This window comes from Aquarana catesbeiana, linkage group LG04, assembly GCF_042186555.1.
Source record: "Aquarana catesbeiana isolate 2022-GZ linkage group LG04, ASM4218655v1, whole genome shotgun sequence".
Classification (NCBI taxonomy): Eukaryota; Metazoa; Chordata; class Amphibia; order Anura; family Ranidae; genus Aquarana; species Aquarana catesbeiana.
In genome coordinates, this window is record NC_133327.1 from 4,233,266 (window position 1) to 4,247,217 (window position 13,952).

At 40.1% G+C, this 13,952-nt stretch overlaps 1 protein-coding gene across 1 annotated transcript in view; it reads right to left on the reverse strand.

The window, feature by feature from the left end:
* Positions 1-6,855: 6,855 nt before the first annotated feature.
* LOC141141098 (vomeronasal type-2 receptor 26-like) overlaps positions 6,856-13,952 on the reverse strand; it is a 43,042-nt gene continuing 35,945 nt past the window's right edge. The window contains exons 4-5 of the mRNA XM_073628806.1: positions 9,614-9,737; positions 6,856-8,882 (exon numbers count right to left, since the gene is read on the reverse strand). Of these exons, the coding sequence (XP_073484907.1) occupies positions 7,975-8,882; positions 9,614-9,737 (1,032 nt within the window). The 3' untranslated portion in view covers positions 6,856-7,974. The remainder of the gene's footprint in view (positions 8,883-9,613; positions 9,738-13,952) is intronic.

Genomic DNA, 13,952 nt, shown 5'->3' on the forward strand with positions numbered 1-13,952 from the left:
CGCTCTTCTCTTGACCAACACAAGACTCAAAACAACGTTTTTCACCACATTGTAACCTACTGGAGTCAGAAAAAATGTTCAATAAAATCCTCTTTAAAGTGTCCTCAAGAGATTTTATCTTCTGCACTTCTGAGACCTTCCTCTTATAATGGTGGTCAAGGAGGGTTGCCAATCAGTAATCATCCTTCTTTATGCCACGTATTCTTGGGTTCTTTCGCAGACTTGAAGCATGAGGTTTCCCATGTGCCTCAAATTTGCCGAGGCTTGAGAAGCAGACTCCTCAGGGTCACTCAGGATGACAGCATCTGGAACTTCCTCCTCCCAGCCCTGCACTACTCCCAAGGGTCCTGGGGTTGGAAAGCCATCGCTTACAGATTGACGCATGTCTTTCTGTTCTTCCAAGCCTTTGAAAGTGCCAGAATCCTCCTCCTCCCCTCTCTCCTCCTGTGTGTTCTGTGACATAGGAATGATGGTGTCTGGATAAAGTGGGCCTTGAGAGGAAAGGAAGTCCTCCTCCTCCTGCTGCTGCTCTGCCTCCAGTGCCCTGTCCATCAATCCATGCAGAGTCTGCTCCAGCAGGAACACAACAGGGATTGTGTCACTGATGCATGCACTGTCACGGCTCACCATCCTTGAGGCCTCCTCAAATGGTGACATACAGTGCATGCATCCTTTAATGATTAGCCATTGGCTTGGGGAAAAAAAGGCGGCCTGAGCCTGTCGTCGTGCCATAGAATTGACGAAGTCGAGTTCCACCAGGTGGTTTACGGGCAGGATTTCCCGCTGAATTTCAGCCAACCGAGCACTGGCTGTGTATGACCGCCTGAAATTACTACAGACTCTTCTGGCCAGCTTTAGCAAAACTTGCAACCGTGGGTACTTATTTAGGAAATGCTGCACCACCAAATTGAGGACATGTGCCAGGCATGGCACATGTGTCAACTTTCCCTGTCTAAGCAATAAGACGAAAATAAATGCTGGACAGCTGCACTCGTAGATTTGTCTTGCTTATTCAGAAAATTCACATCAAAAACAAAATAGCAGCAGACAGGAAAAGAGCTGACGTTTCACACTAGCGTTAGTGCTTACTCATAGCTATTAGTAAGCACTAACGCTAGTGTGAAACGTCAGCTCTTTTCCTGTCTGCTGCTATTTTGTTTTTGATGTGAATTTTCGGAATAAACAAGGCAAATCTACGAGTGCGGCTGTCCAGCATTTATTTTTGTCTTATTGCTACTAGCAATAGCCAGCACCAACAACCTCCTAACCAAGAAGGATTTACTTTTTGCCTGTCCAATTCTCCTGGAGTGGTGAGCTACAAGAATCTCTGCTCTGGTGTGGTTCCTATCCCTTAAACACATCAGCTGAAGTACTGCATAGCACCTTTTAGCCTGACTCTGGGAATAGCCCTTTGAACACTTAGGGGGTACCTAATATTCATAGGACAATTCTGCAGAGGAAGGCAAGGAGGTGGCGGAGGAGGAGGATGGGGTAGAGTTCACATGTCTGGCATCATCACCACCAGCTGTATGGAGATGTGGGGGCACAACAAGCTGCAGCACCGAGCCCTGTCCTGCATCCTTTGAAGTTGCAAGCAGCGTTACTCAGTGTGCTGTGAATGAAATATATCATCCCTGTCCATGCTTACTGGACCACGTGTCAGCAGTAAGGTGGATTTTACGGCTGACTGCCTTGCCCAACGATGCCAGAACATTCCCTTCCATGTGATGGTAGAGTGCTGGAACGGCCTTACGTGAAAAGTAGTAGTGACTGGGAACCTGCCATTGTGGTACAGCACATTGTGCAAATTCATGAAAGGGGGCAGAATCCACCAGGCTGAAAGGCAGAAGTTGGAGAGCCAACAGCCTTGACAAGCTTGCATTTAGACGCTGGGCATGTGGGTGGCAGGGACTGTATTTTTTTTTCCGCTGCAGCAGATGGGGCCGAGAAATTTGCCGGCTACAGTCTACAGCTGATGGTGAGCTGCTGGCAGATGTGCTGCAAGGACCTGGGAAACTCTGTGCTATACCATCATCCCTGTCAGTGGAGGCTGCTGAGAGGTAATGACTCGGTATAGCAGGGGCAGACTGAAGTGGGTAAGGAGGAGGGACAGATTTGTGCCCCTTTTGTGTGACTTTTAGGTGCTCTTGCCAACTAGCTGAGTGGTTGGACGTTAAATGCCTTGTTAAGCATATGGTACCCAAATGGTTGGTGTTTTTGCCATGTTTGATGTGCCTGAGACACAGTTTGCAGATAGCAACAGTGCGATCTGCTGCAGATGTGCTGAAAAAGGCCCAGACAGCTGAGCTTTGGGGAGTGAGAATGCAGAATGTGATGGAATAGGGTGGCTGCTCTCTACTCTCTTGATGTCTGCCTCCTTGGGGTTGTGCCACCTCACCTTATGTTTCCTCTTCTGCCCTATCTGCCACCCAGGTCACATTAATGACCTCATCATCATCTCCTTCATCTTCATCTTTACCACTGGAGACAACTTGGCAATACGCTGTGGCTTGGGGAACATGAATGCCAATTTGTCTACCAGTGTTCCTCCCTCTCTCTAGGCTCATGTACCTGTCATCCTCAACCTCAGAACCAACATCTGAATCCAGTAATGGCTGGGCATCATCAAGGAGCAAGTGGCTGACGCTGTGGTCAAATAACTCAACTGACTCCTCAATGGCTGATGTTGGGGCTATAGCAGGAATAGATGTGGACAAGGAGGCAGGTTTATCCACTCTGGCATATGCAGGGGACTGCACACTTGTCTCTGCTTGTGTGACAGAGGATGTGGATGATAAGGAAGGTTTAGTAAGCCAGTCCACCACCTCCTCTGCATTCTGGATAGCACAGGCAAACTCACTAAACAGAGGAAATGATACCCTGCCTGAGGGCTGACCACCACGTCCACCTTTGCCTGTGGACACATTTGTTGCTGGCCCCCTTACAGTGCCAAGGGAACGTCTGCCTTTCCTTGTCCTCCAAGACATTATTGGGGGGGGGGCGGTGCTTATAAGCAAATGTAAAGAAGAAGTTGAAATCTGTACGTAGATGCACTTTAATCAATGTAAAGAGGTGTTTGGTGCACTTAAATTTGAGTACTCACACTACATAGACACACTCCACAGATACACTATAATATACTGCAGTAACGCACACAAAACTATATGGCGTTAAACTGGCAGTAACGCGCGCAAAACGATAAAGTTAAACTGGCAGTAACACACCCAAAACGACATGGCGTTAAACTGGCAGTAACGCACACAAAACTATTTGGCGTTAAACTGGCAGTAACGTGCGCAAAACGATATAGAGTTAAACTGGCAGTAAACGCACAAAATTATAAACTGGCAGTAACGCACACAAGACGATATGGAGTTAAACTGGCAGTAACTCACACAAAACTATATGTAGCGTTAAACTGGCAGTAACGCACAGAAAACAATATGGCGTTTGTAATGACACTCTGAGTATGAAAGGGGTTAAAGCCATTTAGGACATTCCATTTCCAAACACAAAGGCAGCTACTGAACTCTCCAATCAGCCAAACAAGAAACCCATACGAATAATTCCCCCCCCCAAGTACGAGACGAGGCTCTGTATGGAGGGTCAAACAGGAATCAGACTCTTTATTGAAACAAATGCAGGCTCTTTTTATACACTTGAGAATACTGCAGGTGCCACATGAACAATGGCCTGGATCCACCCACAACATCACACAATAGTTACATAATGAGCCCCCAATATCTCCCCTAGCAGACAACAGGTGAGTTCATTAGCACACTTAATAATAGGTGAAGGGATAACTGCCTCAGACAAGATTAACACGATTTACTTATCCAGACAAAAGCAACATTGTTGAGCAATAGACGGTCAGTCTCTTACATTTAACTTCCTGGAATGCCCATATTAGGAGTTATACTTCCTGGCCATAGACCTCACAGTGTAAAGAGGATAACATTTTCATATTTCTGGAGAGATATTGTTAATGAATATTACTGTCCCATTTGAAGTAATCCAATCATATTCTCAGGGTTCATTCTTTTCTTGGTCACCCTACGTTAAACTGGCAGTAACGCACACAGAACTATATGGCATTAAGCTGGTAGTAACGCACACAGAAGTAAATGGCGATAAACTGGCAGTAACGCACAAAACTATGGCGTTAAACTGGCAGTAACGCACACAAAATGATATGGCCTTAAACTGGCAGCAGTGCACACAGAAGTAAATGACATTAAACTGGCAGTAACGCACATAGAACTATATGGCGTTAAACTGGCAGTAACGCACACAGAACCCCAACATTGCCTTCCTGGAGTTTGCATGTTCTCCCTGTGCCTGCGTGGGTTTACTCCGGGTACTCCGGTTTCCTCCCACACTCCAAAGACATGCTGGTAGGTTATTTGGATCCTGTCTAAAATTGTCCCCAGTATGTATGAATGTGAGTTAGGGACCTGAGATTGCAAGCTCCTTGAGGGTAGGGACTGATGTGAATGTACAATGTATATGTAAAGCACTGCGTTAATTGACGGCGCTATATAAGTACCTGAAATAAATAAATAATAAATTATAATAGGGTTAGATTTGTAGTCTGTGCTACTTTGTGCGACTGAGAGTTCCTAGCCTAGAGACTATTAGCTACAAAAGAGGGATCAATCAGAGCTGTATAGACCAAGGAAGAGGAATCAATTGGAGTTTCACAGGATTAAAGATAAGAATCAATTGAAGCTGTGCATATAGGGAGAAAGTTGTCTATCAAGTTGGGCATCCCATAATTTCTATCCCCAAGTTATTATCCCTAATAAAAAACAAAAACTCAAGGAATGTACACTGTGCTCGGATAAAAGCTGAAGCTGTTGTGTGCCTGGCAGTGCAGCAGTGGGGAACTTCTTGCACTGTACTGTGCGATCCCTGTGACCAATCACAGCTGTCACTAATGTGTTCCCAAATCAGTAAAAACAATATAGGTGTGACAGCTCTGTAAAAGTGAAACAAACAATTATGGTGATAAACACTGATATTGCAATAATATGAAAAAAGTCCAAAAACATAAAATGAATGAATCCACGTTGTCCAAAAAAAAAAAAACAAGCTTGTGTGATATCTTCAGACAACCTTCATGAACGGAGTGCTCCCACCACCTCATGCAATGCTCGCTCACCTCCTGTAAACGACCCTGCAAGGGGTCAAACACGCCTTGCACCCTGTGCAAACATTCCCTCCCAGGGACCGTCAGAGAATCTTGGTGGCGCAAAGGATGAAAGTAATCAAAAGCAGGTAGGTACTCCTTCCACTGTGCTGCTTCAAACTTTAAATCCACAATGACTACTGGTAAGTTCAGCAAACACATGAAAAAACTGAGAGAAAGTGTCTCCTATAGTGCAGTATCCGAGGGGTTAAAAATGAAATCACTCCACCCCAGCTAGCATTGAACTCACATTTAATGACATTTTAAAAGCATTAAAAATGACATGACAGTCTTACTCAGTAGTAGTAGTAGTAGTAGTAGTAGTAGTAGTAGTAGTAGTAGTCGTCGTCGTCGTCGTCTACCACCAGGCTCCACCTCTACTAGTTTCACCACCTCCCACGTGGCTTCATCTGGAGCCCTGCGGCTATGGCGGGATTATTTTATAGTGTCAGATATAAAAAAATGTCAATTACCTTATTTGAATACAGCTGCAGCGTTTGAAAGATGCCCGCACATGCTCAGTGTAAGGCCTCATGTTAGCACTGCTCATTGAAAGACTTACGTCGCGCTATTATGACACACTTCCGGGTTAAACCAGAAGTGGTCATAACGCAACTACTTCCCGTCACAAATTGAATACACACAAGGGCTTCAACAAAATGGCTGAATTTAGGGGTCATAAAAATCAAAAGTAGAGGTGAAACCTTCAATGGAATATAAAACTCGCCAGATCATTATAAAAACATAGACAATACCAATAAAATATAATTAGCATTATAAGTGTGTCATAATAGCGCAACGTAAGTATTTCAATGAGCAGTGCTAACATGAGGCCTTACACTGAGCATGTGCGGGTGTCTTTTGCTTTTAAAATTTCATTAAATGTGAGTTCAATGTTAGCTGGGGTGGAGTGGTTTCATTTTTAAACCCCTCGGATACTGCACTATAGGAGGCATTTTCTCTCGTTTTTTTTCATGTGTTGCTGAATATTGGTATTTTTATATTTTCCTCTCTGTTAGGATGTATATATAAGCTTTTTTTTTTTCACCTGCACATTTTTTTTTAAAAATACCAGCATTTTTAAAAAATTACCAGCAATTTAAAAAAATTACCAGCATTTTTTTAAAAATTACCAGCATTTCTAATATCGGTATTTTTATATTTTCCTCTCTGTTAGGATGTATATATAAGTTTTTTCACCTGCATATTATCCTGCTTTTTTATTATACTTGATTCCCTAGAGACAAAGGACATTTTAATATAGGGATTATGGACATTTTTGATTGGTGATCCTGTTACACATCGCTGTATCCTATTATATATTATGATCATTTTACTAGATGCTGTGTTTATTATTTTTAGCCATTGATGATGCTAAGCATATTTTATTGGTATTGTCTATGTTTTTTATAATTATCTGGCGAGTTTTACATTCCATTGAAGGTTTTACCTCTACTTTTGATTTTTATGACCCCTAAATTCAGCCATTTTGTTAAAGCCATTGTGTGTATTTAATTTGTGACCGGAAGTAGTTGTGTTATGACCACTTCTGGTTTAACCCGGAAGTGTGTCATAATAGCACGACGTAAGTCTTTCAATGAGCAGTGCTAACATGAGGCCTTACACTGAGCATGTGCGGGTGTCTTTCAAACGTCGCAGCTGTATTCAAATAAGGTAATTGATATTTTTTTATATCTGGCACTATAAATGAATCCCGCCATAGCCGCAGGGCTCATTCCTCCAGATGAAGCCACGTGGGAGGTGGTGAAACTAGTAGGGGTGGAGCCTGGCGGTAGACTACTACTACTGAGTGAAACTGTCATGTCATTTTTAATGCTTTTAAAATTTCATTAAATGTGAGTTCAATGCTTGCTGGGGTGGAGTGGTTTCATTTTTAACCCCTCGGAAACTGCACTATAGGAGACACTTTCTCTCGTTTTTTTCATGTGTTTGCTGAACTTACCAGTAGTCATTGTGGATTTAAAGTTTGAAGCAGCACAGTGGAAGGAGTACCTACCTGCTTTTGATTACATTCATCCTTTGAGCCACCAAGATTCTCCGACGATCCCTGGGAGGGAATGTTTGCACAGGGTGCAAGGCGTGTTTGACCCCTTGCAGGGTCGTTTAAAGGAGGTGAGCGAGCATTGCATGAGGTGGTGGGAGCACTCCGTTCATGGAGGTTGTCTGGAGATATCACACAAGCTTGTTTTTGTTTTTTTGTTTTTGGACTTTTTTCATATTATTGCAATATCAGTGTTTATCACCATAATTGTTTTTTTTTCACTTTTACAGAGCTGTCACACCTATATATGTTTATCACTGGACATGTGATCACTGTGATTGGTCACAATGATCACATGGTACCAGGGCAGAGCCCCATTGCTCTTTACACAGACACAGCAGTCACAGGATTGTGCCGAGGCATGTCCCCCCAGTTTGACGCTTGTCCCGTCCTAACGCTTATATGCAGTGGCCAATTAGGAAGAGGTTAAACATGGATATATGGGTATTATTGAACTTCATTGCAAGAGACAGAGGTAACCCTTCCATATTAATCGAATGATTTGTTTTTTAGCCATGCTTTACACAGGTAAGGGTTTTTTGGGGGTTTTTTTTTTGGTTTTGTTTTTTAATGTTTTGAAGTTGAAGCAAGCATAAAGTCTAAAAGTAAACATGCTGAGTCACATAACTGACCAGAACGCATTTACAAAATTGCAATAGATGCAATAGGTGAAGAAAACTCATACATATTCTATATTCTATGTATTATTTAGGAGCACAATTTATTAGAAAATTCTTCTCTCCATTATACTTGTTTTAGTGTTCAGTTCTGGTCTCCATAAGATAATGTAACATTTGGGGAGAAATATACAACCTAAGACTCCAGAACTGGAGCTCAGTATGGCAAATATCTCCACAGCCACCATGTACCTCCCTCTGGTGCTCAGATAGGCCGGGATCATGGCAATCCACACACTGCAGAACACCAGCATGCTGAAGGTGATGTACTTGGCCTCATTAAAACTGTCCGGTAATGTCCTCACTATGAAAGCCAGAACAAAACTCACAGCTGCCAGAAACCCCATGTAACCAAGAATAGAATAAAACCCAACAACTGACCCTTCATTACACTGAACAATGATCTTGTCCTGATAAGATGAGGTGTCCAGATCCTGGAAGGGAGGAGAAACAGACAACCAGATGACACAAATTATGACTTGAATGAATGAACATATGATGACAATGAAATTAGAAAATTTTGTCCTAAACCAGTGTTGCCACAAATTGCCAGGTTTGATGGCCTTAAATGCTACATAAACCATGATGGTTTTGGCAAGGACACAAGAAATGGCAATTGTGAAAAGGATTCCAAATGAGATTTGGCGTAACAAGCAGGATATATCAGCAGGCCGTCCAAGAAAAAAGAACACACAAAGGAAGCTCAGCATGATGGAGATCAGAAGGGTGAAGCTCAGGTTCCTGTTGTTGGCTTTTACAATGGCCGTGTCTTGGTGTAAAATAAAAACTAGTAATATTAGTCCAGTTATGGCACAGAGAATGGAGGAGAACAAGGCAAAGACCAGTCCTAAATGGTCATTAGAGTAAGACAGAAAATCCAGCCGTTTCTGAACACACCGGTCCTTCTTCTCATTGGGCCATTCATTATATCTGCATTGCTGGCAGTTTTCACTGTCTGGAAGATAAAAAAAAAATCATTCAGTGATGTGGATCATTCAGTGATGTATAGTTGATTTTTTTGAATTTTGCTTATCATTTGGTATGGTCATCATCATTTGAATGATTATCATCTGGTATGGATTTATTTTGATCTTCAGTCCTGATGTGTTCATATAAATTGAATGTTTAATTACGGCTTATAAGAACAAGTGTCTTGATGTAGGCTAGATGACCATGTCTTTATTATCTGCTGGCGAATACTGAATTGTCCTCATAATAGGAGTACATCATAAATTATTATATAAAGTGTTAAATAATAGAACCTAAACTAACAGATGAGCAAAGTAGTTTTTACAAATTACCCAATTATCCAACAATTCTAAACATCAAATTGTTTGTGTTAACCAACAACCTTTGTTTGAAAACATATAAACAAGTGCACGGGGTTGGAAGGTGGCATGGTGGAGGGGGGGGGGGCTTTATAAGTTGTTGAATGAACTCTGGGACTGGGACTTTCTGAGGAACTAAGGAAAAAACTGCCAATAATTCTACCAATCAAATTTAGAGAAAGCTTTATTATGCCGAAGTCGGAGTAGTCCCCAAAGTACACAAAGAGCATCCAGAGCAGAAGAGACACAACCAAATGAATTCAGAATGGCGTTTTCCATTAAATATCTGTAAAACCATTATTCAATATGGACATATATGGAAGAAACAACATCAGTAATTGTATAAATGTCCATATACCGCTGACAATGGATATCTCTCCCTCTGAGCACCGGACACAGTCATAGCAGCAGGCATGGATTCCGGACCTTGGAATTTTCCTGGTTCCTGGTAAACAGTTCTCCGAGCACTGAGACTTTGGGATCTGCAAATAAGGAAATAGTCTATAGAGATTCACATACTGTCCCTACTTTTCTCTATGCTTCTGCTAGTGTACAACTACAATATAGAAATAATACAATCCTACATATTTTGTATCAAAAGGAGGCAATGTGACATCATGGAATGTTGTCTCTATAAAAACATGAGCTTTTATTTTTGTGTGGTTTTCTTGTGCTAAATTCTTACCAGATGCTTTTTAGCTTGTCCTAACGTGTCAAAGTAGTAATTGGGTTTACCAGTAACACCAGTTCACCAGTAAATCTTTTCCAAATTACTCTCATTCCTGTATGCAAGCTTTTGCATTTCTTGATGTAAACTGAATTAAAGTAATAGATACCCAGAAGGACCCAAAAATAGACATGTGCACTACCAAAAAATGTGTTTATTTTCATTTTAATTTTATTTGTTTTTTTTTTTAGTTTATCGGATCATTCGTTATGATCGGCATTTGTTACTTGGGATTATTCGTCATTTTGGATGCATTCGTATTCATTACGTTCCATTCGTTTAGATGCAGCACTCGTTACTTCAGATAATTCATAATTAGGGATGCATTCGTATTCGTTACACTCCATTAGTTTAGATGCGGCATTCATTACTTTGGAAAATTTGTAATTTTGGATGCATTCGTATTACGTTCACTTATGCCGCGTAGACACGACCAGACTTTCCAGCAGAAAAGGTCCGACGGAACCATTCCAATCGTGTGTGGGCTTCATCTGACCTTTTTTTTCCGAAAATTCAGACGGACCTAGAAATAGAACAAGTTTCAAATCTTTCCAATGGACTCAGTTCCTATCGGGAAAACCGCTCGTCTGTATGCTAGTCCGACGGAACGACGCAAGGGCAGCTATTGGCTACTGGCTATTGAACTTTCTTTTTTCTAGCCCCGTCGTATGTCATCGCGTTCTAAACAAACGGACTTTGGTGTGATCGTCTTTAGGCAAGTCCCTTTCAGCGGAAGTCCATTGGAACTCCGTCGGAAAGACCGTCAGACTTCGGTCTGAAGGAAAGACCGGTCGTGTGTATGCGGCATAACAGTTACTTTAGCCAAATTTGAAAGGAAATTCCAATACCTATAATTTAATAGTTTTATAATAAATAATAAAAACTATAATAAAAGTTAATAATTTAATCATAATAGAAAAACTTAATTATCTAAATGTAATTGTATAAACTTGTAGGTTGAATCGTTTTTCGTTCTTTTTGGATTTTCGTTACTTTGGCTTTTTGTTCTTTCAGATTTTCATTCTTTATGAAGATTTGTTTTCTTATGCATTCGTCAAAAGAGTCTTTCACTCATTTGGATGCTTCCGAATGAGTGAATATGCCGAATTTTGTCCGAAAATGAATTTGTAACAAAACAAATTGCAAATGTCTACTTGAAAGCACGCTGCATTTGACTTGCTTATTAGTCTTTGGTGCAGCTGTGCATGGTAGCCAATTAGCTTCTTCAATTAAGCTTTGACAAAACAAAAAAAAAGGAAGCTAATTGGTTTCTTTGCAGAGTTGCACCAGATTTTGCACTCTCCAGTTTTAGTGAATCAACCCCTTTACTCCATATACAGTACATAACGTGGGCTGGTAGTCATGTAGTAGGAGACCTCATGTTTGCTACCCATCTTGCATCAGTGATGTCTAGACGTGTGCAGTTCATTTCGTTCGGACATAATATTATTATATATAATATTCTGACAAATTTTTTGTTATTTGGATATTAGAATATATCTGAATACACGAATTACAATATAAACAAAGTTTACCGAATGCTCCGAATAACGAAATGAAATTCGTCCGAATTTCCAAAATTTTAATTGAAATTCGAATTGAATTTTACTTCGAATTCCAGTCGAATTCGAAATGTAAACACATTTCTGAAATCAAGGACTGTGTGTGTTATTAGAGTTACCATTTCGAAATAATGTTGTTTTTGTAAAGCCAAAGGTCATTTAAAGAGTCATTGTACTCATTTGATAAAGATTTTTTTTTTGTTCAGTTTGCCACATTTGAAAAAAAAAAAATCTAATGTTTTCGGTTCAACTGATTCTAAATTTAGCGATTCGAATGTTGTAAATCGAAAAAAAAAAAAAAAATTGGTAAATTTCAAGAAAACTCGAAAAAGACATGAAACAAATTCTGAATACGAATTGAACGACTCAACCAAATTTAATGAAACAAAATACCTAGATCAACGAACACATCATACACATGTCTAGTGATTAGACATATGCATTGCCAAAAAATGGGTTCATTTTCGTTTAATTCGTTTTTTTTTTGTTTTTCTGGTAATTCGTTCTGATCGCAATTCATCAAAAATTCGTAAATTCGTAAATTCGAAAATAAGAAAGAAAATTTGAAAACTCAAAAGAATAACTAACAATAACAAACTAACTAACCAATAATAACTAACTATAAAATTATAGGTATTGGAATTTCCTTTCAAATTTGGCTGTTAGTGAATGTAACAAATACGAATGTATCTGTAGTTACGAATTATCCGAAATAACGAATGCCGCATCTAAACAAATGGAACGTAACAAATTAATAATAATAATAAATAGTAATAAATAATAGAAAGTTTTTTTATTATTAATTTGTTACATTCCATTCATTTAGATACGGCATTCGTTATTTCGGATAATTCATAACTACAGATACATTCGTATTTGTCACGTTCACTAACAGCCAAATTTGAAAGGAAATTCCAATACCTATAATTGAATAGTGTAATAGTTAAGTTATTATTAGTTAGTTATTATTTCAGATTTTCAAACTTTCGGTTTTTCGAATTTCCAAATTTCTGAATCTGAATTTTTGGAATTTACGAATTTACGAATTTTCTAATTTGTGAATTTATGAATGTACACATTTTTGAACATTCAAATTTACGAATATTTAGAAAAAATTGTTAAACGGGTTTTCGTTAATTCGGATATTTCTGAATTAACTAATTTGTCGAAAAACGAATTCAGAATGAAACAAATTGATCATGTCTACTAGTGATGTCATCTCATATTGTTCCCTGGATTCACATTTTACTGTACATTTCATTTGTGGTTTGCAAATGTTGTTCCAAGTTTATTTCATTCAGTGTTTGAATTCGTATTTTTTCCTCATCTTGGGTGCGGTTGATCCTTATACTGTGTATGATAAAAATGAGGCTAATGAAGGACTTCATAATTTGACTGTAGGACAGGTCCATGATAATTGGAAGGAACTTCTGTAACCCTTACGATTCATTTAAAGCCTTCAAAAGAACAAGAAAATACCATAAAGTGTGCAATGTCACTGAAATTTCTAAATTTTCTGCCAATATTTTTGGTGAAATGGAAAATGGCAGTTCCATTCAAAACTAGAAATGACCCTCCCAGCCACTCTGGTCCATTTCTCACCCCCATTCATTGAATACTTCTCACAAGTCTCTGCCTTTTCTTGATCTCCTACCTGCATGCAATTCAGCACTCAACCCTGGGATCATTTAAAGTGGTTGTAAAGGCAGAAGGTTTTTTTTTTCATTTTTTTTACCTTTCTTCATTCTATGTAGTAGGGTAAAAAACCTTCTGCATGCAGCTCCTCTAAATACATACCTGAGCCTGATCTCAATCTCGATCCAGCCGTGTGTATGAGAGATGAAGTTCTCTTGGCTCTCTCCCTCCTCATTGGCTCAGATACATTAGTAGGAGCCATTGGTGCGGGGAGGGGGGCAGGTCCGAGCCATGCTCTGTATGTTTTATGGACAGTCAGAGCAGTTCTTGGTGGCGAGCATGTACAAGTTCCCTGATAGCAAGTGGCTTGCGGGGGGGGCGGAGCCAGGGGCACCGGCGGAGGACCCAAGAAGTGGAGGTTCGGGGCTGCTATGTGCAAAGCCATTGCACAGAGCAGGTAAGTATGGCATGTTTGTTATTTTAAGGGGAAAAAATTACCCATAAGCCCATATTTCACATTGACTGCGGCTTTGAAATTGCGCAACTTCATCTGAAATTGCATGATTTTAAAGCCACATGTCAGAGCAACTTTGGGTGCAACTTGAAAGACATCTGTGGGGCTTCATGCACAGATGTCTATGCAAGTTGCACCCAAAATCGCCAAAAGTAGCGCAGGAACTACTTTTTCAAATCAACGCGCCACCGACTTGAACAGTGCGATTGCCGGCAATAGGGCGTGACTTGTCATGCAATTTGACCCGTCAGATATACTT